The sequence below is a fragment of the Ambystoma mexicanum genome, chromosome 11, assembly GCF_040938575.1.
Source record: "Ambystoma mexicanum isolate Mex_15411 chromosome 11, UKY_AmexF1_1, whole genome shotgun sequence".
Classification (NCBI taxonomy): domain Eukaryota; kingdom Metazoa; phylum Chordata; class Amphibia; order Caudata; family Ambystomatidae; genus Ambystoma; species Ambystoma mexicanum.
In genome coordinates, this window is record NC_090934.1 from 1242814885 (window position 1) to 1242834167 (window position 19283).

The 19283-nt window shown below is 48.9% G+C and overlaps 1 protein-coding gene across 20 annotated transcripts in view; it reads left to right on the plus strand.

Annotated features, from left to right (window-relative positions):
• CELF6 (CUGBP Elav-like family member 6) overlaps window positions 1–19283 on the plus strand; it is a 582701-nt gene that overhangs the window by 230845 nt on the left and 332573 nt on the right. Inside the window, exon 1 of one of the 20 annotated variants that reach the window (XM_069624638.1) lies at window positions 10619–10916. The exons of 18 other annotated variants lie outside the window; for them this stretch is intronic. In XM_069624638.1, the coding sequence (XP_069480739.1) occupies window positions 10827–10916 (90 nt within the window). In that variant the 5' untranslated portion in view covers window positions 10619–10826. Of the gene's footprint in view, window positions 1–10618; window positions 10917–19283 lie in introns of those variants that run through there. One more of the 20 variants, XM_069624639.1, reaches the window with a different exon arrangement.

Genomic DNA, 19283 nt, shown 5'->3' on the forward strand with positions numbered 1-19283 from the left:
CTCTAGGAACAACCACATTTTGTTCTCTCAAATATTGATCAGCAATCAGCATGATATCAATGCCTAACTATCACTGTAGCTTAGGTTCAAGCTGTAATGTACCTGTGTGCATATTTTATGTGCAACCATGTAACTATTGTCTTTTTTATATTTCAAAACAGTGCCCAAATGCCTCTGGGTTGGGTGCGCCATACACATTTCAAAATAAATAAATATCATATCATAACCCTCAAGGAGTCAACTCATTGGTTAGAAATTACAATAATACACAGACCAGTAGTAATATAAATCTTTTTCAGTCTCAGAGAATTGAAGGCTACTGGCAGTGGCTCCCTAAGGCCTTTCAAGCTCACATTGTAAAGGGCCCCTGATGATTTGAACACTTTCTGTTGCTGGAATACAAGAGGTTAAACTCATTATATTGATGCAGGAGGTTTGGCAGAAAACATGGAATTGTTTACCATCTTGTTGTGCAAGAACCATGCTCGGTATATACAATAGAATTTGATGGTAAATCAACAGTTCAAGTGCAAGCCCTGAACGGCTCTCAGGTGAGGCCAAAAGGGGGCCCATTGTGTTCGGGCCGACATCAATGGGCTATTACGAGTTGTAAATTCTGTTCTGAATATGTACTGGCAATAATGGTTCACTTAGGTTGGGCTGGTTTTAAAAAATTATAATGAGTGAATGTCCATGATCCTCCAAAAACGAAGTTCAGTAGATTGATTAGAAATTTGATAAGTAATCTACTTGAGCGAGTACCAGATGATGCTCCGGTAATAATTGTTGGCGATTTCAACACCAACATTTCGGCAGAGCTGGAGTGTTTCAAGGAGGACATGTCCTTTTCTTGCCTGAAATCGCTTAAATCAAAAGGAAATGCACGTGCGGTGTTAAATGTCTACAATCTCACAATGTTCAACGGTCATAGTACCAGTGATAAGCATAAGGTTTACACACGTTTTGTTAATAGAACGCTTCCACTATCGATTTTGTTTTTGTCAATCAAGCAGCTCTCTTACTAACAAAGGAAATGAAAGTGCACATCTGCCTTTATGCGTTTTGTTGGCGACAGATAAATCACAAGCAGTATTTGACCTGATTGGAGATATATTTGTGTCCAACAGCTTAGATTGTATAGGATGGCACCAATCCAATTTAGTAAAAGCATCCTAGCTATCAGAGAAGGTTTTGATATGATATGAAAGGTTATTTACAACGCGCTTAATACCCAGAGGTTTCTAAGCAGGGTCCCAGGGATCGAACCTGTGTTGCTCCGTGTCGTATTGCTTCCAACGCGAGCATGTTGCCCTTGAGCTATCCTCCTGCGACATCCTGGGTGACTTTATTGAAAGAATTGTGAAGAATCCCATTCGGCGATGTTGAGCATTATTAAAAACTTTGAAGAAATTATTAAATCAATTAGTGAATTTATTTAGACTGACGCAGAGGGGGTAGTTATAATGCCAAGATACAAGAAGCTAAGACGCCGTTGGGTCAAAACATTAGTAGGATTATTGATGAAGCAGTCCCATGTCAGAATGCCTAGATTATAGCCAATGCAATTATTGCGCTAAAACGCATTATTGAGAGTGGCTAAGAAGCCATCGAAATGAACTGGCAAACACCAGATGAAAGACTTTAGCAGATAGAGCATTAAAGAACGATTATAGGGGAGTGTGGGAGGTGATTAATGGAACACAAAAAGGGCCCTCCCTCTGATCAGTGAAGAGGAGGGAGAATGGATTGAATATATAGGTGATTGTATGGGGGGAATGATGTTGGTGAAGTCGTTTTTAAGGACATGGGAACCAGCTGGAATTGTTCAATTGATGTGAACCATTTAGAGAGACTATTATTGAAACAAAATAATTCACGTGCAGCAGGTCCAGATGGGACACGTAAAGTGCTGATTAAACAACATTCGGGCATGTGGGCAACAGTGTTACACACCTTATTGGTTGAAATTGGTAAGATTGGGGTGGTACCAAAATCTTGAAAGGACAGTAATATTCTTCCTATCCACAAAGAAGGCTGTTGGAGCTATACAAGGAATTATCGCCTCCTTGCCATGTTAGACATTCTAACTAAATTGTTTGCGCCAGCCCTTCTTGAAGAGTTGAGAGAATGGACTGAGACAAACAACATATTTCCGGGTAATGAGAGAGCTTTTAGGAGAAGAGCAAGCACAGCCCTTAATGTTCTAGTATTGGTTTCCCTCGTTGAACATGCATGGAAAATAAGAAAGTTCCCAGTGTATGCTGTTTTTGTTGATTTCAGTTCAGCTTTCGACACCATCATACGTAAGAGGTTGTGGCGAAAATTGGTGTCCAGGAATAGCCCTTCTGGGTTGTCAGACATGATAATACATTGTTATTTGGATAAAAGAGTGAGAATAATAACAGATGGGCAATGACGGGTTACGGAGTGGATTCCCTCTGCATGGGGTGTGAAGCAAGGTTGTATCCTAGCCCCCCGCTTTTTAACTTATATTTGGCTGATTTGAATGAAGTTGTAATGAATCCTCTAGCGTTTTAAATTAAATATGGAAATCTTAGAGTAAGTTACTTGGATTATCCTGATGGTCTTCTAATTATGGACTATACTCCATATGGGCTACAGGTGCAAGTGGATGCCCTTGGCAAGTTTGCCTTGGAGAATGGCTTGAAAACAAACATAAAGAAAACGAAAATTATGGTTTTCAAGCCAAACAGGAACATTACAAAGAAGTATAGTTGGAATTTAGATGATAGTCAGCTGGAACATGGATCTGTCTATAAGTATCTGGGGGTGTTTATAGGCAATATATTACAGTGGCCTAAACACTAAGAATTAGTTGAATATAAGTCCTTGCAGCAAACATGAATAAATATCAAATGTATTGATAGTCAAGGAGGGTATTCACCACGCAACATATTACTTCTGTATAACACTAACATATTTCCTGTTATGCAATATGGTATGGCAGTGTGGGCCGATAGATTTTTGAGGCAATTAGAAACATTAGAAGGGAAAATCTTGAAATCATTGTTTAGACTGCCTATTTCCTTATCATTCGGTTTTATACTTCTAGAATATGAGCTCAAGGGTATAGCGACCTCCTTTATATATAAGAACGTTTTATGCAACGCATCCTCAAAAAAATTGAATGATAATCTAATTAAAAAACAATTCTTTAAATCATTCTTAGACAAAAAAGGTAGTTGGCAAGTGTGGGTGTATTGAATCTATGGCCGAGACGTACAATGCATGAATGATGAAGGTCCCCTCCTTAGCTGAAGAGTTAACATGCAATATTGTCAAAAAAGAAATAAAAGAAATACTGAGCATTCATAGTAAGGTAAATAGTGTGAGCTTTGTTCAATATATAAAATTGTAAGCTTATTCCGAATTATTTAGATGCATATGCTAAGGGCCACACGCTTGGAGGCTATTTTAGGATCAAATTAAATATTGCAAGATCATTTCAAATGATGGGGGCATGTATTTGGTGCTCTAAATAGTTGTGTAGATTATGTGGGGAGCAGTGCCTGGTATCAAATGAACATGTGTTGTTATGGTGCCCAAGCTTGGAGGACATTCTTAGGAAAGTTTGGAACTTACATGATCACTGCTTGCTCCCACTCCCAGGCATGTTATGAAACCTTTTTATGGAGGGTAGTGATATTAACTGTATTTCTTATATGGTTTAATTGTTTAGTATAACTATGGAGATTTTGTATGACCCATCGGAAGGTCTTTTTTTTAAAACTTGTGTGTTCTTTTTCTTTTCAATGTCCTTAAACTGGGTTTTAGAGAATGTATTGTTGTTATAATATGATGTTGAGTGATTATAGCATACAAAGTCAATGTTTGGCTGTCAGTATGTACAATAAACCATAAACAATTGTGCCCTGTTATACCAGAAAGTATGCATAGCTCAAAACTTTGTGAGTCAGCACAGCTGAGCCCCACCGGTCAATTCACCGAGGGCCAGGGACATGCAAGTTGCACCTCTATTCCTCTTTGTGATTCGATCCCGGCGCATTTCCTCATGAGTATGTCACACATCGAAAGTGTGCGTAAGCAAGTACTGCTTCCGCTTTGTCAATCATCCACTATCTTCTTTTTTTGAAAATGCATTCTATGAAATAGACGCTGGTTTCGCTAAAAGACCACCCAAGTGGATATACTACCTGTCATATGTTTCTTTCGCATTAATGGGACGGGCACCCTGTATTTCGAGTGGTCGCTTAACCCAACCGGTTCATTAAAATATCCTGTAAAATGACCAACTATTCAGGTTTCCATAGATCTCGACTGATGACACGCAATGGCAACATTCAAGCACTGCATTTCATTAGCACCCTGGCAAGAAGCGCTGAGATTTCCCATTGGCTGTTAGCCGATATAAGTCCAGGTTCCACCCTGGCCTGCCACATCTCTCCCCTGTCCACCATACCCCTTTCTCCCCCCATTAGTTCCCCACCCTCCGCACTTACTTCCTAGCCGCTGCTCCAGTCCCTCAATACCACGTTCCGTCCTCCGGAGACGACCATGTCCTTATCTATGTAATATGGCAGCCATCTTGATTTGTTATTTTTTGTTAAAGAAAATTGGTCTAGCGCTGTAGTTTGTAGTATGTATGTTTTCTTTTAAAGAATACATATATAAGCACCCCGAAGGGCGCCCTAGGGTGCTAAGAGGATTAAATAATGAAACAAGGGGTGGTCATGGAGGATATTGACCCTGAGCTCTCGCCGAGTCCCTTAGTTCGCTTAGACCTCCCCGGTCACATGCCGGTGGGTTGATATCAGCCTAGTCCGCCCCACGTCTTGGTACATAATGCTACATTAGGACATGCTAATTAATGTTTGGAGGTCCCTAAAAGAGACTGAAACAGTAGTGGCCTGTAACGGGTATATAACCCTCTCTAGACATCCAGACTGAGAAGTCAAGGCTGCTCTGGATTAAACTCAGCACATTCAAACTGGCCCTGCATTGATGTTTCAAAAATATATTATCACAGCAACCAAATGCGATATTTGATCAAGCAAGCTCCTCATTGTGGCATTACCAAATAGAGTCTGCTGCAAAGGTACGGGTAGGGGTCAGGGGGAAGCAACCAGCCGTAAGGCATGAAAAACCCATGTGTCCTTTAACACTTTCCTGAGTAGTGCTGCGCCCAGGTGCTACTGCCTAGGACATCCGTACCCCATATACCAGAGGATCTTTAGGCGATGAGTTAATTCACCCTGTGGCTAATAGTTTTGACCAGCGTTGCTTAATTAATATTCTTTAAAATGCACAATGTGCATCACACTTTATCGAAAAACTCCCCCTTGGTTACTATTCAAACTGTGTCACAGAAGGAATGAATTGCCATTTGCAACTGTGGGCCACTTTTTCATTGGTGCCTGAGACCATTTTATGGCCCAGTCTGACCCTGTTTGCTGCCCCCGCTTGAAGTAAAGTGTGCCTCCAGGAGGCTAGATACGTTGCAACTAGAGCTCACAATTTACTTAACATGAAGCTGGAAAATGTCTCATATTGATATTCTGCTGAAAACAGAGTAAACGGTGCCACCAAGATCGCGCGACTGGGACGTCAGTTCTTAGCCACTAGACCTCGCAAATCCCTTACCATGAAGCTGAAAAATGTCTCATATTGATGGGACTGGGAGGCCAGACACTTAGCCATCAGACCTCACAAATCCGACACTTAGCCACTAGATCTCACAAATCCCTTACCATGAAGCTGAAAAATGTCTCATATGATGGGACTGGGAGGCCAGACACTTAGCCACCAGACCTCACGAATCCGACACTTAGCCACTAGATCTCACAAATCCCTTACCATGAAGCTGAAATATGTCTCATATTGATGGGACTGGGAGGCCAGACACTTAGACACTAGACCTCACAAATCCCTTACCATGAAGCTGAAAAATGTCTCATATTGATGGGACTGGCAGGCCAGACACTTAGCCACTAGATCTCCCAAATCCCTTACCATGAAGCTGAAAAATGTCTCATATTGATGGGACTGGCAGGACAGACACTAAGACACTAGATCTCACTACCATGAAGCTGAAAAATGTCTCATATTGATATTCTGCTATGCAGGGAGTAAACAGTCCCATCAAGATCGCACAACAGGGAGATCAGACACTTAGCCACTAGACCTCACAAATCCCTTACCATGAAGCTGAAAAATGTCTCATATTGATGGGATTGGGAGGACAGACACTTAGCCACTAGATCACAGTACCATGAAGCTGAAAAATCTCTCATATTGATATTCTGCCATGTAGGGAGTAAACAGTGCCACGCAGGTCGCGCGACTGGGAGGTCAGTACTTAGCCACTAGACCTCACAAATCCCTTAACATGAAGCTGAAAAATCTCTCATATTGATGGGAATGGCAGGCCAGACACTTAGACACTAGACCTCACAAATCCCTTATCATGAAGCTGAAAAATGTCCCATATTGATATTCTGCTATGCAGGGAGTAAACAGTCCCATCAAGATCGCACAACAGGGAGATCAGACACTTAGCCACTAGACCTCACAAATCCCTTACCATGAAGCTGAAACATGTCTCATATTGATGGGATTGGGAGGACAGACACTTAGCCAGTAGATCTCAGTACCATGAAGCTGAAAAATCTCTCATATTGATATTCTGCCATGTAGGGAGTAATCAGTGCCACGCAGGTCGCGCGACTGGGAGGTCAGTACTTAGCCACTAGACCTCACAAATCCCTTAACATGAAGCTGAAAAATCTCTCATATTGATGGGAATGGCAGGCCAGACACTTAGACACTAGACCTCACAAATCCCTTATCATGAAGCAGAAAAATCTCTCATATTGATATTCTGCTATGCAGGGAGTAAACAGTGCCACGCAGGTCGCGCGACTGGGAGATCAGGCACTTAACCCCTAGACCTCACAAATCCCTTATCATGAAGCTGAAAAATGTCCCATATTGATATTCTGCTATACAGGGCATGTTATGTTCCAGATTCTTAGGTATAAAAGGTGCCCACCTTTTATACTTTATAAGCAATGTTATAGGAAAACGTATTCCCTGGCAAATGTGTATCGGTCCTGTACACTTTCTTCCTCTGGGAAAGACAAGCTGAATTAAATGTGAATATTTCACTTTAGGATATGCTCACTTCCCACGGCGTATGCCAGAACCCCCACCCCCACTTTTTATTAGGACTTAAGCCCTATGTGAGTAAAGGAGTTATAGTCGGAGATGGGGGTCTCAGACCCCCAGAGAGTCAGATTGGGTCATAGATGGTGATAATGGCCGGCAAGTTGGAGGGGGTTCAGAGAGTGGGCTCTGGAAGACGATGGTAGAGGGTGGTGCTGGAGAAGACATTAGAGGGGGTTCAGCTCTTTGGGCAGTGTGGTGGTCTCACACAGACTGATGGGACTGAGAGGGGATGCATGACTTTGGCCAGTGCCAGTTGCTTTCGTGTGGGTGAGAGAGGTTTCAGGACCAATGGCATTGGGATAGGATCACACAGAGGGACGGGGAAGTGACACATGTTGCGAATCCAGCGGGTGGCACTGAAGGTAATGGGGGTGAGGAGTGAGCGTGGCTTCTGGGCCATGGCAGTGTGAAGGCACAGAGAAAGACTAATGGCTGGAAGTGACTTCAGGATCACGCGCATGGCGTGGGGAAGCTCAGGGAATGATGAGTGCTGCGCAACCACAGAGAGTGTGAGGGGCTCAAATGATGATGGGGTGGGAGAGGGTAAAATGGGGCTTCAGGACCATGGGCAATGACAGGGCTCAGAGATTGACGAGAGGGGCGTTTCAGGATCATGGACAGTGAGGGATCAAATAATGATGGCGCCGGTTGGAGCCTCGGGCCCATGGGCAGAGAGGGGGGATCAAAGATGGATGGGAGAGCCGTTTAGGGACCACGGAGAGTGTGAGCCGCTCCGATGGTGTGTTAGGGCATGGACATAGTGCGCCCTGAGAGGTCATAGTGTCAGAGAGGGAATGCAGCGCTGCGGGTAGTGTGAGGGGCTCAAGCGATGCATGGGCCTTGAGAGGTGTTCCGGGACTATGGCCAGTGTAAGGGGTTCATAGAGGATGATGGAGTCGGCTTCTGGAGTATTGTCATGCATGTGCCGATCTCTGTGGCCTATTCACTCACATTGGCAACATTTGTTTGGGTTATCGCGTCAATAAGGATTGTGGACAATTAGAAGGGGCGGAGAGGGAGGAGGAAAGGTGTAGGTTTTAGGACCAGGACTAAGGAAAAGTGTCATAAAAAGTGACCAAGGATCTGGCGGGGGAGCTGCAAGAAGGGATAGAGTGATTGTCGGAGAGGGGAAGGCTGTGGGCATCCACGAGCGAGCTCTGCATTTGGGGCGAGTTGTTGAGAGGCTGCAGGAGGGCAAGAGAGGAAGTGGAGGAGCGCAAGTTGGCAGAGAAGAAGAGGAAATGAGGGGATGAGGGGAAGGAGTGAAGGGGGGCAATGCAGGTCAGTGAGTGAGTGGGAAGAATCAGAGGTGGAGCAGAGGTTGATGAGAGGGGGTGTGAGATGAAGGAAGGGGTGGAGAAAGGCAGCAGAACGTGTGTTGGCAAATTGAGGGAGGGGTGTCCAACTCCAGGCCTCGGGGACCGGATCTACGTCGGATTTTCAGGATACCACTCATTAATATTCATGAGATAACCCTCTTCGGGATATAAACATTTGTCTCAGAGATTATCGAAGCCCCAAGAGACATCGATTGCTATGTGCACAATATACATTGCAGTTATTATTATTCGGTTATCACCATCTTCATCATCTCGATGCACACATCATCGTCATCTGCCCTCCGCCCGCCCAGGCATATAATGTAAGAGAGTACACGCTGCAGGGGTGACGCTGGGCGCCGGACCAGTAATAGCTGAATCCATTCACTGCACACCTTTCCCATTGGCCAGACTTGGGACAGGTGCAGGGTGGCGAGACTAGAGTCAGGGATAAGAGATGGAGGTGACAAAAGAGTGGATATGAGCCAGCAAGGGAAGACATGGGCACAGAAACAGAAGAAAAGCTTGGAAATCAGCTCAAGTGGCAGGCCCCATGCAGACGAAGCGTCCCACCCTAGTGCTCTCCACCCTCGCAAACTCCACACACTGACCTATGTATACTGCATGGACAGACGGCCCAGGCAGGCCCCATACAGACTCCGGCTTAACGCAGGCTCTTGTCCTTGGAAGGCCTTGCGTAGGCTCAGTGACCCACCCTATTTCCATGGAAGTCCCTGTGTAGACACAGAGACACACCCTAGGCCTAGACCGGCCTCCCCCTCCCACGCATACGCCACACACTGACCTATATGTATATTGCATGTACAGACAGCCCAGGCAGGCCCCATACAGACGCCGGTTTAACGCAGGCTCGTGTCCTTGGAAGCCCCCACGCAGGCTCAGTAACCCACCCTATTTCCATGGAAGTCCCTGTGTAGACACAGAGACACACCCTAGGCCTAGACCGCCCTCCCCCTCCCACGCATACGCCACACACTGACCTATGTATATTGATTGCATGGACAGACGGCCCAGGCAGGCCCCATACAGACGCACTCAGTGAGTCACACTAGGCTTAAAGCAGGCTTGTGTCCTTGGAAGGCCCCGTGCAGGCTCAGTGACCCTCCCTAGGCCTAGACCGCCCTCCCCCTCTCACGCATACGCCACACACTGACCTATGTATACTGCATGGACAGACGGCCCAGGCAGGCCCCATACAGACGCCGGCTTAACGCAGGTTCGTGTCCTTGGAAGGCCCCGCGTAGGCTCAGTGACCCTCCCTAGACCGCCCTCGCCCTCCCACGCATACGCCACACATTGACCTATATATACTGCATGGACAGACGGCCCAGGCAGGCCCCATACAGACCCCGGCTTAAAGCAGGCTCTTGTCCTTGGAAGGCCCCGCGTAGGCTCAGTGACCCTCCCCAGGCCTAGACCAGCCTCCCCTGCCCACGCATAAGCCACACACTGACCTATGTATATTGCATGGACAGACGGCCCAGGCAGGCCCCATACAGACGCCGGCTTAAAGCAGGCTTGTGTCGTTGGAATGCCGCGCGTAGGCTCAGTGACCCTCCCTAGGCCTAGACCAGCCTCCCCTGCCCACGCATACCCCACACACTGACGGCTTTAGGCATGTGCCACACGAGCGGTCGCCCGGGGCTCCTTATTAGCCTCCCTTTAGCCCGCCTGCCAAGCCAGTTCGGGGGAGTCTTTCAAGGGCACCCCCGAGCTGGTGTGCTGGGTGAAGGTGTGGCAAGTGCCAATCGAAGTGAAATGTGCCCTGCTCTCCTGCTGGCGCTGGGCACACTAGCACGGGAGCAGGGTGCCTTTTATTAGGATAGGGAGCTGCTGCTAAAACAGCATGGGGCGGTCTTGAAAGGCTGCCCCATGCGGGTATGGCAGCAGCGCTCTATTGAATTAACTAGAATTAACTAGAATTAACTCCCCGCTCCAGCTCAGTGTTCTACACCCCCCCCCTCACAGACACCACCCACGACCCACCCCAGAAAGGGACCCGCTTCTCGCTCCCATGCATTCCCCACACACGGACCTGCGCATCGTGTCCGTACAGGCTGCCCAGCGCCCCACACTAATGCATGGAGTCTGCAGGAGGTCTCCTTTCAGGAACCTATTCCCCGTGTTTCTGTGAGTGCCTGTGGCGAGGCGCTCCCTCCCTCCCTCCCTGGCTCCCCCTCCCTTCCCCGCACACCCGGGCTGTGTGCTGCAGGCTGAGGTGCCGTTGCTTGCGTGCTGTGCGTGTTCCAGGGAGCAGCAGCGGAAGGCGCGTCGGGGGCTATGCAGCTCCGCGAGATCCCGGCCTCTCACCCTGCCGGCTCCATGCCCCTGCTCTGGCTGCCAGCGGGGATCAACATGCTGAATTACGAGGTAGGCGCCTGACATCTCCCATCCCCCGTCCCTCCTCTTTTCACTTCCCCAGTTCACACCGCTGTTTCTCTCTCTCCTCACCCCACCCCCTTGTGTGTCTCTTCTCCACACACCACCTCGAGCTTCCTCTGCTGCTCTTTCCGGCCTTCCATTTTATCCCCCACCCCCTCTGCCCCCGTTCACTAAGCTCCCTGCCCTCTCCGGGCGGCGACCTCTCTTGGCTAGTTCCCCGCCCTAGGAACCCCTTGTTCTTCCATGTGGCGCGCTTAGGCCGGGCTACACGGATAGACGGATGAACGTCTTGCCTTGTTTTTAATGCTTTCTGTAACGACGGTGGCGACACGCGTCGGTCTGGAATGGAGCAGAAGACATAGGTGGGATGTGACGTGCTGTCTCTCCCTCGGGTTAGGTGGGGAACTGTAGTAGCGCCGCCTCCTGGTCCAGCACTGCACGGTGCACCTAGACGTCCCTGGACATACACAGGGCCACGGTGCATCCAGACGCCCCTGGACCTACACAGGGCCAATGTGCATCCAGACATCCCAGGGCATACACAGGGCTAAGGTGCATCCAGACGCCCCTGGGCATACAGGGCTAAGGTGCATCCAGACATCCCTGGGCATACACGAGGACAAGGTCCATCCAGACATCCCAAGGTATACACAGGGCTAAGGTGCATCCAGACATCCCTGGACATACACAGGGCCAACGTGCATCCAGACTCCCCAGGGCATACACGAGGACAAGGTCCAAACAGACATCCCAGGGCATACACAGGGCCAAGGCGCATCCACACATCCCTGGACATAGAGGGCTAAGGTGCACCCACACATCCCTGGACATACACAGGGCCAACGTGCATCCAGACTCCCCAGGGCATACACGAGGACAAGGTCCATCCAGACATGCACAGGGCCAATGTGCATCCATACGTCCCAAGACGTACACAGGGCCAAGGTGCATCCAGACATCCCTGGACATACACAGGGCTATGGTGCATACATACATCCCCGGGCATACACGAGGACAAGGTGCATCCAGACATCCCTGGACATACACAGGGCCAATGTGTATCCAGACATCCATGGACATACACAGGGCTAAGGTGCATCCAGACATCCCTGGACATACACAGGGCTATGGTGCATCCAGACATCCCCGGGCATACACAGGGCTAAGGCGCATCCACACATCCCTGGACATAGAGAGCTAAGGTGCATCCAGACATCCCTGGGCATACACAGGGCCAATGTGCATCCAGACATCCCAGGGCATACACAGGGCAAAGGCGCATCCACACATCTGGACATAGAGGGCTAAGGTGCATCCATACGTCCCTGTACATAGAGGGCTAAGGTGCATCCAGACATCCCTGGGCATACACAGGGCCAACGTGCATCCAGACTCCCCAGGGCATACACGAGGACAAGGTGCATCCAGACATCCCAGGGCATACACAGGGCTAAGGTGCATCCAGACATCCCTGGACATAGAGGGCTAAGGTGCATCCAGACATCCCTGGGCATACACAGGGCAAAGGCGCATCCACACATCTGGACATAGAGGGCTAAGGTGCATCCAGACGTCCCTGTACATAGAGGGCTAAGGTGCATCCAGACGTCCCAGGGCATACACGAGGACAAGGTGCATCCAGACCTTCCTGGACATACACAGGTCCAATGTGCATCCATACGTCCCAAGACATACACAGGGCCAAGGTGCATCCAGACATCCCTGGACATACACAGGGCTATGGTGCATCCAGACATCCCAGGGCAAACGCAGAGCTAAAGCGCATCCACACATCCCTGGACATAGAGGGCTAAGGTGCATCCAGACATCCCTGGACATGCACAGGGCTAAGGTGCATCCAGACATCCCTGGACTGACACAGGGCTAAGGTGCATCCAGACATCCCAGGGCATACACGGGGCTAAGGTGTATCCAGACATCCCAGGGCATACACAGGGCTAAGGCGCATCCACACATCCCTGGACATAGAGGGCTAAGGTGCATCCAGACTTCCCAGGGCATACACGAGGACAAGGTGCATCCAGACATCCCTGGACATACACAGGGCTATGGTGCATCCAGACATCCCAGGGCATACACAGAGCTAAGGCGCATCCACACATCCCTGGACATAGAGGGCTAAGGTGCATCCAGACATCCCTGGGCATACACAGGGCCAATGTGCATCCAGACATCCCAGGGCATACACAGGGCAAAGGCGCATCCACACATCTGGACATAGAGGGCTAAGGTGCATCCAGACGTCCCTGTACATAGAGGGCTAAGGTGCATCCAGACGTCCCAGGGCATACACGAGGACAAGGTGCATCCAGACATCCCAGGGCATACACAGGGCTAAGGCGCATCCACACATCCCTGGACATAGAGGGCTAAGGTGCATCCAGACTTCCCAGGGCATACACGAGGACAAGGTGCATCCAGACATCCCTGGACATACACAGGGCTATGGTGCATCCAGACATCCCAGAGCATACACGAGGACAAGGTGCATCCAGACGGCCCTGGAAATACAGATGGCCAAGGTGCATCCAGACATCCATGGACATACACAGGGCTAAGGTGCATCCAGACATCCCAGGGCATACACGGGGCTAAGGTGCATCCACACATCCCTGGACATACACAGGGCAAAGGTGCATCCAGACATCCCTGGACATAGAGAGGGCTAAGGTGCTTCCAGACATCCCTGGACATACAGATGGCTAAGGTGCATCCAGACATCTCTGGACATGTAGAGGGCTAAGGTGCATCCAGACGTCCCTGGGCATACACAGGGCCAAGAAGCATCCAGACATCTCTGGACATACACAGGGCCAAGGTGCATCTCGACGTCCCTGGACGTTCACAGGGGCAAGGTGCATTTAGACATCCCTGGACTAAGGTGCATCCCAACGTCCCATGGCATACACGTGGCTAAGGTGCATCCACACATCCCTGGACATACACAGGGCAAAGGTGCATCCAGACCTTCCTGGACATACACAGGGCAAACGTGCATCCAGACATCCCTGGACATACAGATGGCCAAAGTGCATCCAGACATCCCTGGACATACACAGGGCTAAGGTGCATCCAGACATCCCTGGACATAGAGAGGGCTAAAATGCATCCAGACGTCCCTGCACATACAGAGGGCTAAGGTGCTTCCAGACATCCCTGGACATACAGATGGCTAAGGTGCATCCAGACATCTCTGGACATGTAGAGGGCTAAGGTGCATCCAGACGTCCCTGGGCATACACAGGGCCAAGAAGCATCCAGACATCTCTGGACATACACAGGGCCAAGGTGCATCTCGCCGTCCCTGGACGTACACAGGGGCAAGGTGCATTCAGACATCCCTGGACATACACAGAGCCAAGGTGCATACAGACATCCCATGACATACAGAAGACTTAGATGCATCCAGACATCCCTGGACATACACAGGGCCAAGACTGTGACGAATCAACTTCCTGGGCACCATTGGTGCAGGGATGAATATCGGTTTCTAAACCATCAATCAACCCCACACCTCTAGTGCACCAGAAGGGATCCAAACAGATTGGAATGCAAGTGAATTATAAGACCTCCTTGTCCAATTTTGGTATTGTGGACGGAACGGCAGGCTTATCTCCATAAGGTCATGGATCGTTGGTTAGTTGCAACGCAGCAAAAATACATTTATTACCCAATGATAAAAGGCACTGTCCAGTCAAGGTTGTATACACATATCTACTTTATTATTACTACAACAGACAGTTCTACTGCACTACTAAATACAACCCACCCTGTAAAGGAACACAGAGGACAGACAGTTTCACAAAGGAAAGCGATGCACTCGGGATACTGATAGGAGGGTAGTTGGTTAAGTAATCAGTCTTACTGTTCAAGGTTGCTCGGTTCCAGCACCAATAGAGCAAAGGGTCGTAACTGTCTCTAGGGGCCTTCAGAAAAAGACCAGTGGGGCAGAACCAAAATGTACCTGGTGCTGAAGAAGTTCTTGGTGCTCAACAGCGTCAAGGTGGTTCCAGAGTGCTTTGCAGCCCTTGAGACAGAGTAAGTGATGGGAGACAGCTGCGGGTGCCAAGCGGCAGGCAGTTCGACAATCGGGGCTGGATGGACGTCTGCAAGCTGTCCGGCGTGGTGGCTCAGGGCCAAGAATCGTTGTCTCTGTGCTGGTTGGTGGATCTGGAATGCTGGTTGAGGCGGCTTGGACGGCTCTTGTGTTGTGACTGCAGTGTGACAACAGTCAGTGGTGTAGACAGATGCAGTTCAAGGGCTCGACTGTCTCGAAAATGTCCTTAAAAGATGAACGCTGGATGATGCTTGTGTGGCACTCCTCCGAGCTTCTTCGCAGGGCTTGTGTCCTTTCAAGGCGGATAGCCCAATGCGCAGGAGAGTGTTTTCAGGCAACAGCCTTGTTCGTTGTCCAGAGACTCTCCAGCACTTCCCACCTAGGAAGCTTGCTAGCAGAACCTAGTAGGGCACGCTGTGTGCTGGCTGGATACCGGTTCTGGAGCTGCTGGACGGGTCCTCTGAGTCTGGTATCTCCCTCTGTTCCCTGGGAGATGTTTTGGGGAGGGATCTTGCTTCCCTCTTGGAACTCCTGACCTTCCTTCACTGGTAGAAGATGTAAGGTAGACTGTAGGTTCAGTCTGGGTCCAAATGAGTCCTTCTTACTCCTTTCAAAGTCATCTGATGATCTGCTAAGTGAGGGGTTTAGTCCTCTTTTAAATCCAAATGGGCCCCAATGATTGGTGCAGGCTAAGCCTACCTTAATGAACCAATCTTGGATCCCCAGCAACAATCCTCTGTTATGCATGAGGTCAGGACCAGAGTGCTCTGCAACAAGACAGACAAGGGTTGACAACACGAAGTCCCACGCATCTTCCTGTCTGTTTTAGATCAAAGTGTTTCTCTGGTTAAGTGAGCCCTCTGTGACTCTTGATCAAAGTGCAGGTTTCTCCTGAAGTATGTGGTGGGAGAAGACTTCCCGTCTTCCCCAAATCACATGCTTCTCCCCTCTGAAAGGGGTCTCCTCTGCAGGGACACCTGTGGTAACTGCTGGACCCAGACAGGCCATTAATTGCCTTTCATACAGAGAGGTGGGAACTAGCTTCAAGTTGACCCATTGCATACCAAAGTGTTGTTAGTCCCCCCTTCCTGTCGTCTTATTCGGCAACCAAGCCCCTTCAGGCTTGCCTCAATTATCTTGTTACAATGCATTGCCACCAGCCAAATTTAGACAAAAGGAATGCAGATCCATAGGGCCTCTGATATTTAAACTAGGCTGCTCGTGGCTGGAGGAAGGTGTGCCTTCCCCCTTCTTGGAATGCTTTGATGTACCCAGGGTTGTCACATTCCAGCTGAATATGACAGAGAAAGATGGCGCCTGTAGGCTGTATTTTCCTGGAGTACATCTGACTATGTGTTTTGTGTACGGAAAGCAGATGAAATGTGCTCAGAATGGCCTCGCACATTTCTCAGAGGCTGATCTCCCATCATTCATTTTCATTATTAAAAATAAAAATATAAAAAAAGGCGAGCCCACTGTCCCCGTGCGGATGGTCAAATTCCTCACAAAGATGCACCCAGACATCCTATGACATACAGAGGGTTCAGATGCATCCAGACATCCCTGGATATACACAGTGCCAAGTTGCACCCAGACATCTCATGATATACAGAGGGTAAAAATGCATCCAGACATCCTTGGACATGCAGATGGTCAAGGTGCAGCCAGACATCCCATGACATACAGAGGGCCAGCGTGCATCCAGACATCCCTGGACATAGAGATGGCCAAGGTGCATTCCAGCATCCCTGGACATACACAGGGCCATGGTGCATCCAGACGTCCCCTTCACTGTTACTCTTTAACATCTACATGACTCCACTGATCAACCTCATAATGAAACATGACCTCCCCTGCTACAACTACGCAGATGACACACAAATCATCTATAAAATCAATGCCAAGGAACAGCAAAACCCAACCCTAACCAACTGCCTCAATGAACTAAACCAATGGGTGAGTACCAATAGCCTTTAACTCAACCCACACAAAACCGACATCATGACTATAGCCAACGACATGGCAAACAACCAGAACATTCCATATCTCGCTGAACTAGGCAGCACCATCAAGGGTGGGGATAAATCTAATGGACAACAAGCTAACCATGACCTTTCGCCACACGTGAACTTGATCGCCTCGTCAGTGGCCTACACAGACAAATTACTACATGCCAGCAGGCCCTTCCTTTCCACTCACAACCGCCTCTCCATTGCAAGAGCCATCATAGGAGCCAAGCTTGACTATTGCAATGCTTTATTTTCCGGCACTTCCGAGAGCAACCTGAAGAAATTTCAGAACAATGCTCTCCAAGCGGCCTTTGGTCTCTCCAAATCTGACCACCTTTTGAAAGCTAGGGGAGATGCACACTGGCAGTAACTGCCCATATGCTGTTGCCTTGGGACATGAAGGCAGTGCCCCTGATCTATGGCGGTTCTGCTGGGTGCACCCGTGTCATATTTCTGGGGCCGGGGACCACACTACATCCAACTCTCTTTTCCCAAGCATCTTCCTTCTCAAGCCCTCCACTCATCCACCTCAAACTCTCTGAGGGTCAGATGCTCCTCCAGGCAGAGAGTGGGGGGTAGATCTCAGTCCTCGGCTGAGGCTTCCCTCTGGAACAACCTCCCTGCCTCTCTCAAACTTGAGCAGGAGCACCTAAGGTTCTGGAACCAACTCAAAACATTCCTTTTCACTTCCATTTTCTCTCTCCCTTGCTGATGTCCCTGTCTGCTGCGTATACTAGTTACGTGGCCACCCTCTGCACTTATGGACCAGGCTACTGCACGACCGGTTGCCCTTGCACTGCCTTCAGGCCTCCCAACCACTTAGGGACTATATCTGCAACCCTACAGATCCCTGACTCTCTGCACTTATTAGCCACCTCCCTGGCAGCACTTACGAGTTCCTTTGCACTCTTCCCTCCCCTCTACACTTCTCCGCCCAGCCCTTGCACGATCTGAATGAAACAAGGCCTAGTAAGATTTTTGTTTTGTCCTCCTTCTGTCGCCCCCTTCCTTGTCTTGTCCAGCCTCGAAACACTTGTGTACAGGCGCTTTATAGATGACTTATCATATCATATCATGAACCCCCCCCATAGTATATCAAGGTAGCCACCTAGGCAAATTATGATCAGTGACTAAAATATTTGGTCTGATTAAGTAACTATTATTTTCCTAATTCTGGGCTTGTTTAAGTTGTTCTTACATGTGCAATGTCAGTTGCTGGTGTGTCACCGGATGGCATGTGACATCACGTCATGTCTATCTTTAGGGACCACCATTAGGTCCAGTGTTCTCTATGTATGCCTGTGGGCCTTGCATGGTCCTCAGTGTCTCTGTTAGTTTTACAGAGGCCTCCAGTGTGTTTTGAAAAACGCTTGCGATCCTAGAACCATTTGCTGCAATCAAGGACTCATCGTGTAGTCGTCGATGTAAACTCCAAGCTGCCAGCGTCCACCCTGAGTCGTGCATACCAGATTCTCCCCAACTAAACTGCAGCGTTAAGATGCTGAGGAGCCGCCAGGTTAGGTCCACCACAAGAGCCCTGCTCACAAAATCTCCACCAAACAAAATTGTAATCCCTGTTCAGTGTTCATATTTACAGTTGTCTTGAGCATACCCTATGCAAATAATTGGGTCACATAGGTCTCGCTGCGCCAAATACCCACCTCCACCTTCCCGAAAGGCTTCCCAATATGCTCTGATCATCCTTCCAGCTCCTGGGGGCAACGCTTTTGGTGATCTGTCTATCGACCCCCTAGCATGTTTTGGGTTGGTATGGAGCTAAAGGCCTCTTTATGACCCTGTGGTATGGTAAAAAAAAGTGCTGGTATTTACATATACCAGCACTTTACCAGACAGGCAGAGTACAAGTATGCCGGTAGGAGTAACCACACTTACCTCTAGCCTACAGCTGGGGATAATTCAGTCCCCCACGGTCATGAAACAGCTGGTATTTTCGGCACTGGTATTGCCGGTGCTGAAAATACTTGCAAATCCCCCCCATGGAGTCCCCAAATGGACTCCATGGGATGGGGATTTACCGGTAGTTATGCTGCCTGTAATATCCCTGCATTGCCGGGATATCAGGCGGTGGAAACGTAAGGTACGCTGTATACCTGCAGACTTGGAATGAGGCCCAAAGTCTTTCCACTGTGCATTAATCAACATCTGGCTATGTTTTTATCCATGTGTTCCTTTCTCACTCGAATGAATGCTTGGCCCCGTGCCGCCCGGGCGATCCGGCACCCTGGTATATAAGCTCTCTCTTCTCGT